This window comes from Micromesistius poutassou (assembly GCF_964030765.1).
Source record: "Micromesistius poutassou genome assembly, contig: SCAFFOLD_3219, whole genome shotgun sequence".
NCBI classification, from domain to species: domain Eukaryota; kingdom Metazoa; phylum Chordata; class Actinopteri; order Gadiformes; family Gadidae; genus Micromesistius; species Micromesistius poutassou.
Genome location: NW_028177789.1, coordinates 10,771 through 27,345, shown reverse-complemented (window position 1 = coordinate 27,345; position 16,575 = coordinate 10,771). Strand labels below are relative to the sequence as shown.

At 46.3% G+C, this 16,575-nt stretch overlaps 2 protein-coding genes across 2 annotated transcripts; both read right to left on the bottom strand.

Annotated features, from left to right (window-relative positions):
- Nucleotides 1–215: 215 nt before the first annotated feature.
- LOC311375689 (ankyrin repeat domain-containing protein 54-like) lies at nt 216–5,177 on the bottom strand. The gene is made up of 9 exons (XM_084490756.1): nt 5,045–5,177; nt 4,487–4,971; nt 3,914–3,961; nt 3,697–3,795; nt 3,191–3,262; nt 2,922–2,969; nt 2,644–2,768; nt 2,206–2,313; nt 216–953 (listed from the first exon to the last, which is right to left on the bottom strand). Exons 2-9 carry the CDS (start codon nt 4,899–4,901, stop codon nt 879–881), a joined length of 990 nt encoding a protein of 329 aa, XP_084346882.1. The 5' UTR covers nt 4,902–4,971; nt 5,045–5,177; the 3' UTR covers nt 216–878.
- A 357-nt stretch (nt 5,178–5,534) lies between these two features.
- On the bottom strand, nt 5,535–12,386 carry LOC311375693 (FAD-dependent oxidoreductase domain-containing protein 2-like). The gene is made up of 10 exons (XM_084490763.1): nt 12,273–12,386; nt 11,528–11,739; nt 10,725–11,030; nt 10,073–10,324; nt 9,289–9,672; nt 8,670–8,836; nt 8,046–8,211; nt 7,343–7,569; nt 6,509–6,679; nt 5,535–6,135 (listed from the first exon to the last, which is right to left on the bottom strand). Exons 2-10 carry the CDS (start codon nt 11,734–11,736, stop codon nt 5,906–5,908), a joined length of 2,112 nt encoding a protein of 703 aa, XP_084346889.1. The 5' UTR covers nt 11,737–11,739; nt 12,273–12,386; the 3' UTR covers nt 5,535–5,905.
- Nucleotides 12,387–16,575: the final 4,189 nt, after the last annotated feature.

The following is a 16,575-nucleotide window of genomic DNA, read 5'->3' as shown; positions in this document are numbered from 1 at the left end:
AAAGTCTCACTATTCGGAAAACTTTTATTTATACCGTAATTTATTATATTATTTATAATATAATTTATAATTTATTTATTATAGTTTGAGGGGAACTTAATAATTTAAATGGTCACTTAAGTGGTAAATTTAAATGGTCACGTATAATATGTATTTAAAATAAATATAGAAGGCATCGAAAAGTAGAATAAATTGTGGAAAAGCTCAAACTTTATTCATGTTCAAATTGTACACATAAAGAGGAAGTTCAGTATTTCTCCATAAAAAGGTAATCCAAAGTTTTTAATGAACTGATGCCAATACAAACAGTCAAACAAGTAGTTTATACAACACACTTAATGTACCATGCAAGGCAATAAACAAGGCGTTATATGGAATATCCTCAAATTAAAACCATCAACAATCCTTCAATGGAATTATCTTGAGTTAAGAATTAGAATACTGTGGTTTTATTCCTTCACTGCTTGATATCTGTCATGAGCTTGATGCCCAAATGTTTGTTTATAAATAGTATACCATTAGTTATAACCTTACTACAATTTCGTAGTTTGGTATCTTTGACTGTTTATTCATGGTCAGACATACATAACAATTACGAGTGATAAACCACTTGCTTACAAACAGTTATAACATAACAAAGCATCTTCAAACCCATCGATGGCATGTTATAAATTACAAACGGAGGGTACATTGTTACGATCATTCAGAAAACATAATGGTAAAATAAAATAAAACTTCCTGCGAAAAAACAACTGACTGTACTCTCTAACACACACACACACACACACACACACACACACACACACACACACACACACACACACACACACACACACACACACACACACACACACACACACACACACACACACACACGTCTACCTATCTCCCAGGTCTTGTTTCTGTAGACTGAGAGAGGTGAAGCTGGCCAACAAGTCGGTCACCTCGTCCACCTGGAAGACAGACAGACAGACAGACAGACAGACAGACAGACATCCATGGCATGTTATGAATTACAAACGGAGGGTGCATTGTAACTATTAAATCATTCATTCTTCATAAAAAAAACAAAAAAAAAACATATTGGTAAAATAAAATAAAACAAAACAACTGAATAACAGATTTATTAATTAGACCTTTATTTATCCATGTAGGATGGAAGTGGCAGCCTGCATCCATGACCGTCTGTCTGAGAGGCCCATGCAGAAGAGACTAGCGTGTAGTTCCTCTAACGGCCACTAGGTTATTTGTGGTAGAGACTGTGGTAGAGACTATGTAAGGTTGTAAGGTTGGCTCTACCTAGCCAGCCCAGCCCAGCCCAGCCCAGCAGCAAGGCGGGCTCCATCACCTAACCCAGCGCTGGAGCTGACGCCAGCCCTTATCAGGGACCCGGCTCGGGTCAACCGGAAGAAATGTGTTTTCATTCTCACAATACAAAGCCCATACGTCTTATCTTTGTTTGGTTAGGATCATATATTATGCATTTTCCAAGATCCTGGTTGACAACAATATTTGTCACTAGACTGGTGTGGCGAGATAAGGATTGTTTACCCTGCAAAAATCTATAACAACGTTGACATTCCGTAGAGGGCAAATATGCTTCTTGTAGTAGTGGTAGTGGTAGTAGTAGAAGAAGAAGAAGTAAGCGTGTGACCCGATATTTGTGGTGTGTGTGTGAACAGCTGATAAGAGATAATAGAGATCAGTAACAGTAGTAATTATCTGTGTGTGTGTGTGTGTGTGTGTGTGTGTGTGTGTGTGTGTGTGTGTGTGTGTGTGTGTGTGTGTGTGTGTGTGTGTGTGTGTGTGTGTGTGTGTGTGTGTGTGTGTGTGTGATACTAACAGATACACAGATAGTATAGTAACCTGTTGTTCGGTATGTGCTTTAACAGATCGATGAATGTAATCAGTCGATCAGTGCGTGTGTGTTGACAGCTGATTAGATAATAAAAGCAGAAGTAGTAGTAATAGTTGAGGTTGTATTGTGCGTGTTAATTGCTGAAAGATAGTAATCTGTTGTTTGGTACCGGTTTGTTAAATGCTGACTAGATGGAAAAAGTAGAAGTAGTTGTAGTATAGTATGTTAGTATGTGTGTGTGTGTGTGTTAACAGCTGAGTGATGTTAACCTGTTGTTTGGTGCGTGTGTCTGTGTGTGTGTTGTTAACCTGTTGTTTGGTGCGTGTGTCTGTGTGTGTGTTGTTAACCTGTTGTTTGGTGCGTGTGTGCTGGAGGCGGGATGAGATGTGGTCCAGTCTCTCACGGGCATCGCTGTGACCCATCAGGTTCAGGTACTCCCTCAGCATCTGGATGATCTGAAGGAGAGACAGACAGACAGACAGACAGACAGACAGAGTAAGCGATGCGACAGAATCAAACACACCCCGCGCCATCGCTGTGAATACGGATATGGATGTAGCGTAGAGGGCAGTGGTACCTGTGTGACCTCTCTTCTGAGCGTATGGATGTAGAGCAGAGGGCTGTTATACCTGTGTGACCTCTCCTCTGAGTGTATGGATGTAGAGCAGAGGGCTGTGGTACCGGAGTGACCTCTCCTCTGAGTGTATGGATGTAGAGCAGAGGGATGTGGTACCTGAGTGACCTCTCCTCTGAGTGTATGGATGTAGCGCAGAAGGCTGTGGTACCTGAGTGACCTCTCCTCTGAGCGTGTCGATGCTGCGGGAGTCTCCTTCCTGAAGGATGTTGAGCTTGGAGCGCGCCAGGTGGAGGGGAGTCCGCCCAGCGCGGTCCAGAGCGTCCACACGGGCGCCTGGGGTGGAGGGAGAGGGAGGGATTGAGTAAATACTTGTTTTATATGAAGCAGTATTTGTTGATATGAAATACTACTCATTTATATGAAATAGTAACTTGTTGATACTAAGTAGTACTTGTCTCTATGAAGAAGTATTTTTGGTGAGCTCACCTCCTCTCAGTAGCGTAGTGATTACAGGCACATGGTTCGTACAGGCGGCTGGAAGATACACACAATTACAATGTTTACAATACATGGCGGAAATTACAACACACACACCTCCTGTACATTAAACATTCTTATGTCGTTTACTGATGATAAAAAGTGACAGATAGCAGTAGAAACATAATTATGAAAACATAATAGTAGTGACCACATATCATTTTTTATTTATGGATGTCTGTTTGTCTGTGTGTGTGTCTTTGTGTGTGTGTTCTCACCCAGGTGGAGGGGGGTGTTCCCCAGTCCGTCCCTCTGGTTGGGGTCTGCTCCGTGGCTCAGGAGCAGCTTCACTGCACCCAGGAGAAAACACAGAGGTTTACGGTCAGATAGTCCAAAAGATGTCTGCAGCCTCGCCTGTCTCCCTCCCTGAGCAGGATGCCCTGACCCTACCTGCTCCTTAATGACCTGTATCTGGACTCAGTCACACAATAATAAAAAATTCAAGTAAAAAAATAAATAAATCATGCATGTGTAAACCTGCTAGATGACTAACTAGATTGAGGTTTTCTAATGTTTCTTTAGAAGTCATAGTTTTGTAGCACAAAAGGATCCCCAATTCGGGTATTCTGAGTGTTCTCTGTGAGTCAAGAACCACCTACATCTGGATCGCAACCCATTTTGGGACGCGACCCATAACAACCCCTGTCCTAGAACAACAGGTCATACCTCCACGGTGGAGCTACATACTACCAACCCACTATCCTCGCTGCACCAGACGACCTACCGATGCTCTCGTTGCCGTTGCATGAGGAGAAGTGGAGCGCAGTCCTCCCCTTGTCGTCGGCGGCACACGGGTCGATGTCCTCCAGCAGCAAGTTACGCACTGGAACAACACAACACCAAACACAACAACAACAGTACAACACACGATTACTATAAGATAATTTTTTTTTTGGGGGGGGGGGGGTCCTTTATGTTTCTTCAGTGATTGCCATACATACCGGTGTCTATATCGTTTCCGTTTGCTGCTTCTCTGAGTCTCTTCATAGCTGGAATAACGAGAAATGTAACTAAAAGTCAGGATGACAGCACTATTGACAAGACAGAAATGAGGGTGAGGGTGTTAGACAGTAGTACTATAATAGTACTACTGTAGTAGTACTATAATAAAGTAGTAGTACTATAATAGTACTACTGTCTATCACCCTCACTAACAATACCACTATAATAATGGGATAATGGCATGGCACATAATGGCATAACTACTAGAGACTACAGGTCTGAATGGTGACAGTGAATCACTACTAGACTACCAGACTGGATGGTGACAGTCATAATAACTAGAGACTACCAGACTGCATGGTGATAGTGAATCACTACTAAAGACTACCAGACTGCATGGTGATAGTCATTATAACTAGAGACTACCAGACTGCATGGTGACAGTGAATCACTACTAAAGACTACCAGACTGCATGGTGATAGTCATAATAACTAGAGACTACCAGACTGCATGGTGACAGTGAATCACTACTAGAGACTACCCGACTGCATGGTTACAGTGAATCACTGACCGTATAAATCCCTTCCGATGGGGCTTAGATTCCTGGAGGCTCGGCCGAGGCGCCTGGCTCTGCCAACGGTCACCTTCCCCAGCTTGTTGCTGGCGACCCCTGACCCGGGGTCGGTCCTCCCCGGCTCCCACAGCAGGTGCAGGTACCGGAGCTCGGACTGTGCCGTCGGTCCTGTTCGACCCAACACCATGTTGTTTCCCCCGGCGATCCCACCCAGGCAGAACCCAGTGGTCGGGGTGGCAGTGGTGGTAGTGGTGGTGGTGGTGGTCACCCCGGCCATCATCACCCTCTCCCCGCCTCTCCTCCGCTCCTCCTCGTGCGGAGGGGCTTCCGCGGGCTCCACCATGTACTCGCCCTCGCTGCTCGACCGATCGTGGTCCGACGCCGTGCTGACTATCGGGCTCCATCCATCCATGGTGACGGTGGGAGCCTGCGGAGGCTGGGTCACGGGTCAAGGTTCAGGCTCGCTGCATGGGTCCGCTGGTCTGGAGGAACCAGAAAGTAAATACAATGCTCATTGTCAACAGTCAACTTTAGAGCTGGCGTTTGCAGTTTTACCTCACGATTCAGGAATAATTATTTATCCCCAGCGTCTTAGGAGTCTCGTATACTGCGATACTTTCACTATTTATAAAGATTTAGTCTCAGAAGGACCCAAAATGTCACTAACTCAGGGTTTCCCGTACTGTCGAGTAAACGTAGTAAAAACCACGCCCATTGTGCTGCCGTAAAAGAGCCAGCTAGCAGCCAATCAGACTCCATGTTCTTTATTTGTTCTTGGCCAATAGGATCGACTCGCCGAGGAACCAATGAGAGACTCGCTTTGCAAGGCAGGCGTGAACCGTATGTCACACACACACACACACACACACACACACACACACACACACACACACACACACACACACACACACACACACACACACACACACACACACACACACACATTTAAAGAGGTAGTATACAATCTCTGTTTAATGTGTTTTTTACATGTCATCTTAACACCAAGTATAAAAATAAACTGAATAATGCATTACAGGCTCTCATATCATCTAAACAACGTTCACCTTGATGTAAAAACGTATCCTTACTTTCCATCTCATTAAAAAAAACATTTTATTTGTACTATTTAGTCATTAGCAGATGCTTCCATCCAAAGCTAGTTACAGTGAATTTATTTTAGACGCATTTCATTGAGGAGCAGGTACAAGTAGACGGCGGACCCTTCGGCTGGGAGCGGAACACCTCTACTACTAACCATGTCTAGTACTCCTATTGTTCCTTCCAGTGGTTTATCAACCAATGTCTTTTTGGTAAGTGGAAGGTCTGCATGTGAACGAGGTAAAGAGCGAAGGAGGGGCCCTTCAGACTTCAGGCCGTTAGCTTAGCGATTAGCGTATTAGCGATTAGCGCAGCCAATCACAGCTCCAGCTTGGAGCCCAGGGAGACCGAGGTTCCTGCTGGGCTCAGGTAACTCGGGAGCGACGGGCCGGACTCAGACGAGTCGGAGTCGGGCCCCGAGGGCGGCTCCCCGTCCCTGGGGGGTCGCCACGCCCGGGCCTCTCCGGCCACCCCCTGCCGCTCCAGGTACCCCCGCTGGCAGAAGGGCGGGGGCCTCCGGTGGGTCAGGGACAGGAGGAAACAGGTCTCTGGAGGAAGGGGAGAACAGGAAGTGATGTCACACTCACTTGCTTTTAGCTCTGCACACAAAGAAGCCCTCAGCTAAGGTGTGTTACCTGTAGGGGCCCTCCGTAAGGTGTGTTACCTGTAGGGGCCCTCAGACACTAACAGGTGTGTTACCTGTAAGGTGTTAGCTGTAGGGGTCCTCAGGCTGTAACTGGTGTGTTACCTGTAGGGGCCCTCAGGTAGACAGTAAGGTGTGTTACCTGTAGGGGCCCTCCGTAAGGTGTGTTACCTGTAGGGGTCCTCAGGCTGTAACTGGTGTGTTACCTGTAGGGGCCGTCAAACAGTAACAGGTGTGTTACCTGTAGGGGCCCTCAGGTAGACAGTAAGGTGTGTTACCTGCGTAGAAGGCCCTGAGGTCTGTCTGGAGGCAGTGCTCCAGGAAGCGGCGCAGTGGCTGACCATGTGACACGGGGCCGTCCCACTCCGTCAGGAAGTCCTCGATCATGTGATGTACGGCCTTGGGCCGCGGCAACGGCCAACCGGCGGGCCGGCGCCGCATGTCACGCTCTGAGGACCAATGAGAGAAGGTGGTTAGAGGCCAACGGCTGTGTGTGGACCAATCTGGATCTCAGATGACATTAAGCAGTGACCCAAACCAGGGATATTAATCATTATGTTACACAGAGAAAGAATTTTAAAACATTGAGAATGTTTAACGTTCCATTATTTGGTTTTGTTTCATTGCATTTGTGCTCAGTCCACAATGTGGATGAAATTAAGGATTTCCGGCTAGTTCGTTTGTACATTTTAAACCCAGGACAAGAAAGACGTGTTGGTACAACTGTGTTTACAAGCACACTCTCCTATATGTTGTCCCGTGCTCATATCCTGTTTTGCATGGAAATACGGTACTGTGTAGAGAAGTAAGATAAGGTGTACTTTTATTACCCCAGGTCGAACATTTGCAAATGGGAAAGGTGTACTCTGAACGTCACCTCATGCCGTCTTTAAGGATAGTGTCTGGTGATTAAACCATCCTAGCTGCCTCTCCTGGCTTCACTAAAGCAGACCTAAGGGATATTTTTGATATTGTTTACATGGCAGACAATGCTAATGCAGCTAAATGCTATGATATAAGGGATGTGTTGGGGAGGCCAGGAGAGACGTTTACTACGGTTTGACCTCCATAACCAGAAGAAGAGCTGTGTATGCGTGTCAGGCCGGACCCACCGGTGGGCAGGCGGTCGTAGTAGTACAGCACGGGGTGCAGGAAGTTGGACCTCCAGGCCTGGGTCCACTCGGACTCGGAGCGGCCGGGCCCCAAGGAGTCGGAGCGGTTCAGCCCGTACTGCATGACCAGCACCAGGAGCCCCCCCTGGGGGATGGCGTGCCCCGCCAGGGAGGGGAGCTGGGGCAGCGCCTGGACCGGGTACTCCTCCAGGTACTCACACTGGGAGCTGCGGACAGGGGAGGAGCCGTTAGTATTGGTATGAGTGACAGGTGCCAAACCAATCAAGAGGAAGTGGTGAAACAGTTAGATCTAGAACAGTGGTACTTTTTCTACTAGTGTGCCCCCTTTACCTACGCACAAACATTTTTGGGATCAATTTAAATAAAATGAAGTAAATAAAGTCTGTTGGTTCTATTTGGCAGTGTAAACATGAACATTAAAAGGGCGCAAATATTCACAGTTTAGTGAGGAACATGGGCCTGTGCTTCATGCAACTGTTGGCTAATTCCTCCCCACAAAAGAAGCCCAACACCAGGGGGCTTCAGAGCATGTAGAGGTGGATCCCATTAGAATATTAATGGAGACATTTTGGTGTTTCGCCTTGTTGTCTGATTTACAATCTATAAAGTACTGCAGGAATACCTCCTGCGGTACGCAAACCCCCATTTGAGAACCACTGATCTAGAAGATAAACAGACGTACCCCTGGAGGAGGACCACGTCTCCCAGGACCCCGAACATCTGGTAGGGCCCCGACGCCTCGTTGACCCGCTTCAGGATCCAGGAGTGCAGCTGGGTGACAGACAGCCTCGTCGACGGCCACTGGTTGCCATGGTAGCGCTGCTCCAGCACATTGTGGACGGCTCGCACTATGGAGGAAAATACGTCCAGAGAAAATAAGATCACAAATATTAGAGAACCATGAACCAGGTGGAACGCAAAGAATCCCATTGTGGCCATTGTGGTATGTATGGTTAAATTTATATCAATCATGGGGCAGATCTTTTATGGAACATAGAATAACTTTTTTATGGAACATAGAATAACCCACAGAGCCAATCCAATCACAACCAGACCTTCACCTGTGTATCTGAACAGTGGCTCCTGGTCTCACCAGACCCTCACCCCAGTACTCTCACCCTGGGTTCTGGTCCCCCCAGTATCCTCACCCTGGGTCCAGGTCCCCCCAGAACCTGACCCTGGGTCCGGGTCTCCCCAGACCCTCGGCCCTGTACCCTCACCCTGGGACCAGAACCTCACCCTGGGTCCCGGCCTCTCCAGACCCTCACCCTGGGACCAGACCCTCACCCTGGGACCAGACCCTCACCTGTGTATCTGAAGCCGTGGATGAAGCCCCCCGCGGAGGAGCGGTAGTCCCGGGAGTGGGCGGCGGTCCCAAGGACGAACAGCCCCGGGGTGCCCCGCCCCTCGTACCAGGGGGTCACGGCCGGCATGCGGCCCCTGGCGACCTCACTGTTGGCGGGGCGGGCCGAGCTGGGGGGGGGAGGGAGGATGGAGGTCAGATATCTCTAGAACTAGGGTAATATTAAGGGGGGTACAAACTACAGCCAGGTGGGGATCTAGATTATTGGCGTCCGCAATACTTTATATCATCAGGTAAACTGAAGAATGCATGGTAAGAAGAATGCATTTACAGTGTTCACTAATTGTCAATCTGCAGCCACTATGTTCGGTTCTGTTGGGCCACATTCATTTGAAATATAATGCATGAGCCAAACCTGACTATATATATATATATATATATATAATCATTATTATAATCATAATCGTTGTAATATCGTAAAGTGAGCTCCCTGTTGATTCCTTTGCTAGTTCATATAGATAGAATACAATAATACTTTTAAGTAATATGCTAAAGATATAATGATAATAGTGTGTCATGAAATCATATTCTATATTGAATATAGTATATTGAGGTCTCCCACCCGTCGAAGATGGAGAAGTTGAAGGTGAAGCCGAGGCAGGTGATGACGCGGTCGTAGGGCTGCCGCAGGGAGAAGTTGTCATAGTGATACGCCGGCAGGTTGGCGGCGGCGACCCGGGACCCGTTCCTCACGTCCTGGTTGTCAAGGAGATCGGCCAGAGTCAGGTACAGCCGCCCTCCCCCCTTCCTCTCCTCCTCCCCCTCCCCCTCCGTCTCCGGGGGGCCCGCCCTGGCCCGGTGCCTCCTCCTGCGCGACGGCGGCATGGAGGGGTGCGGGCCCTGGTCGTCGTGGCGACGGACGATGGCGATGTCCTCCAGGCCGCCCTCCACCAGGCCGTCCAGAGACTTGAGCTGGTAGGTGTCCAGGAGCTCGTTGTTCACGGCCCTGAGGACACGAGAAGGACAGTCCTTTAGGTTACAATGCACTTTGTTCTACTCTAGTCTAATCTAATGTAATATATACCAATTTAGCCTCGGCTGCTATGACTGACAGCTGCCACTCTTGTCGGTAGCTCACCAGATATATATATATATATATATATACTTCTGTAACATAAAGTCCTATAGGGAAAACCTATCTCTGCATTTGTCTCCAAGCTCAAAAAAGATCCAAGTTGTACTGCACTGTTATTGCACGACAATAACAATCACAGTGGTAATATATTCAGTAATCTTTATAAATCAACTACTTTCCTGTCCTCTGTAGTACCAGATAAGGTACCCTAGTGGTACACTACCACTACTACTATCTGATACTGATGGGGTCTTTCTTAAGCACGCCATACCGGAGGTCTCCCACGTAGTGCGTCTGCCAGGCCAGGCGCACCGGGCTGGGGCTGTACAGGTGCACCCTGCTGGCCCGGCCCAGGATGCTCTGCGCCGTCTCGAAGGCCGAGTTCCCCTTCCCTAGGATCAGCACTGCCTGGTCTGTGAAGTCCTCGGGGTCCACTGACACCGACTCGTAGCCCTCCGTCAGGTCCGAGCCCGGGAACTGCACCTTCTGGGGGTCCCATAGCCCCGTGGAGACCAGGAGCACCCTGCCAGGAGGGAGGGAGGGGGGAAGAGAGGGGAGAGAGAGAGGGGGAGGGGGGAGAGTAAGAGAGAAGGGGGGAGAGAAGGGGGGTGAGGGAGAGGAAGAGACGGAGGTAGAAAGAAGGGGGGAGAGGGAGAGGCGGGGGAGAGGAAGAGAGGTAGGGGAGAGAAAGAGAGGGCGATAGAGAGAAGTGGGGAGATGGAGAGGAGGGGGAGAGAGGGAGAGAAGGATGGGGAGAGAGAAAGCGAGAAGTAGAGCGAACGGGGAGAGAAAGAGAAAGAGACAGAGAGAGAGAGAGAGTGAGAGAGAGTTACAACAAAATAAGACAGATGGAAAACAAACAGGAACTGATCATCCTCATGCTCTTCTCCTCCTATGAGGAAAACCCCAGCAGCCCCTGCTACCTGCAGCTGTACTCCTGCTCTTTCTGGTCCGTCAGCAGGTATCTCCTCTCCGAGGCGGTCTGCACGGCCCGGACCCTCCCCACGTCCACGCCGTAGCGCACCTTCAGCCCCAGCTCCTCTGCGAACAGGGCCAGGTAGCGCGGGTAGGCGTCGGCGTGTGGGTACAGGTCGCGGCTGATTCGCTGGAACAGCAGGTCGGGCCTGTCACTCAGCAGGGAGTTCCAGTCGTGGCGCAGGTTGAACTCCCGGTTCCGCCTCCCCGTGTAGATCTTGTTGATGCTGATCAGCTTCCGGTGTCTGGGGTAGCTGAGCAACAAGAACAGCATTAGGGACAGGATTACATTTAGGGCATTTAGCAGACGCTATTATCCAAAGTGACAATAAGTACATTTGTCAGAAGAAAGAGAAACAACAATATATCACTGTGTCGGTACAGTAAGGATGTGCTATGCTCAGCTATGCAGAGTCAAATTTAACTCTGAACAGTATTATATTGGAATAGTATGAGGAACAGTATTATAGTAGGGGTGGCATTAGCGACAGTATAACAGTAGTAATAGTAGCAGTAGTAGTAATAGTAGGCTATTAATGAGTAGTTATAGTAGTTAATTAGCTAGTAATAGTAGTTATAGTAGTATTAAAGAGCACTAACGTATCAGTCTGCCTCTCATATCAACACTACCAGCTCTAATGTAAGGAACACCTTACAAGGTTAAGAAGTTCACCAGAACCCAAACAGTACAAGATAGTACAAGTATAACAAGTATCATCAGGTCATGGAGGGACGCCCCACAGACACCTACATGTTGAAGAAACTCCCAGGGCCCGAGTTCCGCTCCAGGATGACGTAGTTCCGCTTGGCTTTGGCGAGGAAATGTCCCGCCTGCAGCCCGGCGGGGCCCGCCCCCAGCACGCAGTAGTCATATCGATCCGGCTGATCGATCCCAGCCCGGGCCAAGACGATTACCGCAGGGAGGAGGAGGAGGAGGAGGGCGGCCGGGAGGCGATCCATTACCTGTGTCACAGATCAGGCTTAAAACTTATCTCCGGAGTTATTCAACTGTAATAAATTACTTTATATCATAAGACCCCATCGGAATGGGGTCTTGCTCTAAGGAGCAGGATTAATTAGGGTTTGAGCATTTTATTGTATTCAATGCTGTTGTCAAATAAATGCTACCATGAATATATTTCCATACTAATCGGAGGGATGCGAACATAATGTTAATACTAAATCTGAGTCAGGTTTAGCTGTTGGATTAGGTTTTAGTTACAAATTGCCAAGCTATGTGAAATACATGTACAGCCTATACAAACGCCCATACAAGAAGGGTAAAGTGGGTAAGTATAGACTAAAGGGTGGATGTTAGGACATGGAGGTGGTTTTAAGTTATCTTTATGAATAGTGAACAGTATAGGAGCATCGGCCGGAGCCTGCGGTGTCTCCTGTCTCTGAACTAGATGTGATCATAAAATGGTTTACTTTAAACCCCCTCCCGACGCACTATCCCGGGGTTTATAGGACATGGACGCAGACATGCACCATACCTTTACTTTAAACCTCCTTCCTGACGCACTAACCCGTCGGAGGACGTCTGGCTGCAGAAGACATCGGGCTGTAGTAGAGGATCTGCCAGCACGGCTACATGTTGAGGATGTTGGATTTCATAACACGATGAGTTCGGTACCCCCCCAGCGCTATGAACCACGCAGCTCCCCCAGGTCCTAGAGACCACCCTCGTCCATGCCCACACTATGAACCACGCCGCTCCCCGGGTCCTACAGACCCCTCTGTTCATGCCCCACTCAGCTCCCTTTTTTCGGGAGTTCAGACTTTAAAGTCAGAATTATGCAGTGTTGGGCAAGTAACTTCAAAAGTGTAATGCATTATTTATTACTTGTTACTGTCATTTCAAAATAACTAGTTACATTACAATATTACTGTCTTTGAATTGTAAGGCATTACACTACTTTTACATTACTTTTGCATTACTTTCGCCAAAATAAAAGGAAATATGGATTTGGTGTTCAATAGATCTTCTTGTGTTCAATGCAGGTCATTACACAGGAGGTGATGTGGTATGGCATAATGACTGAGCTAGGCTTAAGGCCAACAAAAGTACAATATAATGGTCGCAGTTATGGCTCATGGTGCAATATATTTTATAATAGAAATACTGTAACTTTAGGTATTCATATTGAAATAAATAGAGCTAGAGCCTACTACTGTACAGTATATTGATCTTTAAAATGTATATTCCTGTAGTTTTGACCTAACCAGATTTATCATGACATGAGCATTACTACTATGAACATTAGATATTATCTGGCGGGCCGGATTAAATTACACTCCGGGCTGGATTAGGCCCGTGGGCCGTACGTTTGACACCCCTGGTCTATGCACTATGGACAAATGGATAACCCAAAGATGACTGGTGCATACTTGATTTCAGTGCGGCATTCGATAGTCATAGATCACAATCTGCTCATCGGTAAACTAGAATGCTATGGATTTAGTCCATTTATGGACTAAATCGCCATCCTATTTATGAAGAGTTATCCCACAAGTAGGACACAACGGGTTTATTACACTGGCAGCTGGTCTTACTCTAAGGTCTTGGACTGCGGGGTCCCGCAAGGGAGCTGCCTGGGACCACTCTTACACCATCGTCACAAACGATTTACCTTCCGTTTTGTGTAGAGCAACTACAAATGTATGCTGATGAGTCCACATTGTATTATGCTGCAGAAGTCAGTGAACTGGACTATGTTTTATCAGCTGAGTTAAATAAGGTTTTTGATTCAAAATAAGTTGGCACTGAACATCTCGAAAACCAAATCAATTATCTTGGGATTGAGTCATTAACTGTCATCTACACCAAAGATGATTTTGAACTTGTATGGGGAACCTATAGAACAGGTAGATAAAGTAAAATTACTGGGCACAATAATTGATAGTCAGCTGTCATGGGCAGAACACATTGATAGCAAAGTGAAGAAGATGGGTTGTGGTATCTCCATGGTGAGGAAATGTCTTTCTTATGTCCCTACACACATTGTGGGACAGGTGGCTAAATTGTTAATTTTATGTCACCTGGATTATTGTGCACCAATATGGTCCTCTGCAAGGTCAACTAAAGAAATTACAAACTGCCCAGAACAGAGCTGCCAGGTTAGTATTACATTGTCCCATAAGAACAAACACTATCAGTATATGCACCTTCAACTCTCATGGTTAATGGTAGAGAACAGGCTGGTTTTCAATGCAACCAAATTTTTCAGGAACACTATCTTCTCTTCTCAACCGGTTTTCTTATATAACCAAATTGTTAGATGTAGTCAGGTTCATTCTCATTTCAGCCGATGATGGCCAGATGATGTTACCAAGTCCAACATCAAATGTTTTAAAGAAAACTTATTTATCGTGCCATCAATCATTGGAATAATTGCCCACTGAATATACGTGAATTGAATAGCAAAGTATCTTTCAAGTACCATTTGAGAATGCACTATTTTAATTTGTGAGTAAATGGACATACCTACTGTATGAATGCAATAATGTTTGTATCCATGAATGTAAAAACTTTTTATGAATAATTTATGATGATGATAATGATTTAATGCTTTTAGATTGTCATTGTTAACTGAATAATAATTTGTATCTTGTGTTTTGTGTCTTTATGTGGACCCCAGGAAGACTAGCTCGTCCAATTTTTGTGACAGCTAATGGGGATCCTTTGAACAATAAACAATAAACAATAGCAGCGTAACTCTTAACGTAGATTGCATGTGTGGTGAGGTTATCACTTGCTTCTATCAATGCAGTACAAACGGATTAATACATGCAAGCATCACAAATTGTCAATTATGGTTTGCTATTTTTGTTATTAGGTCAAAATTTATTTATTTATTAGGTTGGTCAAATATAAAGAAAGGTGCTGATGTTCTGGAGATGCACATGGAGAGTGTCTCTGATTTCTAGGGTTCGTTAGAGCATTGCTTATCCACGGCTGGGATTATAAGCATGTGGTGAACAAAATGTTCCTTTCACTCCAACGGTTGTCTGCCATACTAGCAATCCACCACTAGGGGGAAGTATTGTAAAGCAATAAAACGGACAATTTGATAGATCTAATAATTTAGGAAATTTAGAGTTGTTTAGTTTAATGAAACTCAAAGCATTCCTTGTTAAAAGATGCGAGGACATATTCCGTGAGGCTCACCCTAATGGTTATCATGTGTCTTTGTGTTTCTGTCAAAACAAATAAAACGGAAGCCGAAAAGCTTTCTCTAGTGAATGACCTTGATAATAGGATTTATATGTGGGTTTATTATTCTTAAAAGCAACTGAAGCATAATTACATTTCAAAACCTCCTGAAAGCTTTCTTTTAAATGTAATGTGAATGTGGACGTTTCGGTATTTTGAGTGTTTATTGGTGCCTTGTGAAAAGTAAGTTCCAAGGTAAAGTCCCAAGAATGTAATGTGCCAACATATTTAATAACCTTGGAATGACTCGGCATTTTGACACCTTCCATATCAAACAAGAGAACAACACAAACACGTCTGAATTAAACATCCACACACACACACACACACCTACCTACACACCCACCCACCCACAAACACACACACACACACGTACACAAACACACACGCACACACATACACACACACAGACAAACACACAGACAAACACACATCCACACACACACACACACACACACACACATACAGACAAACACACATCCACACACACACACACACACACACACACACACACAGACAAACACATCCACACACACACACACACACACATACAGACAAACACACATCCACACACACACACACACACACACACACACACACACACACACACACACACACACACACACACACACACACACACAGACAAACACACATCCACACACACACACACACACACACACACACACACACACACACATACACGCACACACCAGAGATTTGTCCAGCAGCCAATTTGATTTGTGCTGGGACTTGAAAGGTTGGTGCATTCCTTTGTGTGAAGCAGATGTTTTGTTCCAGTTTCCAGAAATCTATGGAGTTAGGAGCATTATAGGTTGAAGAATGCTATCTGCTCTCTCTTATGGTGGATATTCAGGAGCATGAGGACGTGAGGCTGGTACTACACAAACACACTGAACAGGGCCATACATGAAAACAAACACACGCACACACAGACACACATGCACGCACACAGGTACACATGCACGCACGCACGCACGCACGCACACACACACACACACACACACAGGTTTTTACACACACACTCACAGACACAGCCATTGATGCACACAGACAGAGGCATGCACACACAAACACACACACACACACACACACAGCTATTGATGCACACACAGTCCCGGACACACATTCACGCACAGGCATTAATGCACACACAGAGGCATGCACACACAAACCCACACATATACACAACCACACACACACACACACACACACACTACACTGCATGATACCTTTGCTAGTTTCCTCAAACTGTACATCTTCTAACACCCCCGCTCACACACACACACACGCACACGCACACACACACACACACACACACACACACACACACACACACACACACACACACGTACTAATAGACACACATTGACACACAAACCCACACCCACCAAACACATAACACACTGCGTGATACCTTTGGTCGTTCTTTAAAACTGTACATCCAGCGCCTCCGCTCTCACGGTTATTTATTTATTTCCTGGTAAACAACAAAACAAACTCTTTTCTTCTTCTGTCTTCTGTTAACAACCTCCGGGCCCTTAGAGGAGCTCTGGGGCCCTCAG

Excerpts from the sequence above, each read along its gene's own strand:
- LOC311375689 (XM_084490756.1), bottom strand. The coding sequence starts at position 4,901 with ATGGATGGATGGAGCCCGATAGTCAGCACGGCGTCGGACCACGATCGG. Across the intron at positions 3,962-4,486 it reads CATCGGAAGGGATTTATACG|CTATGAAGAGACTCAGAGAA; the intron begins GTCAGTGATTCA and ends TCGTTATTCCAG. Across the intron at positions 3,796-3,913 it reads CGGAAACGATATAGACACCG|TGCGTAACTTGCTGCTGGAG; the intron begins GTATGTATGGCA and ends GTGTTGTTCCAG.
- LOC311375693 (XM_084490763.1), bottom strand. The coding sequence starts at position 11,736 with ATGGATCGCCTCCCGGCCGCCCTCCTCCTCCTCCTCCTCCCTGCGGTA. Across the intron at positions 11,031-11,527 it reads CCTGGGAGTTTCTTCAACAT|CTACCCCAGACACCGGAAGC; the intron begins GTAGGTGTCTGT and ends CTTGTTGCTCAG. Across the intron at positions 7,570-8,045 it reads GACGTGGTCCTCCTCCAGGG|CTCCCAGTGTGAGTACCTGG; the intron begins GTACGTCTGTTT and ends CCCTGTCCGCAG.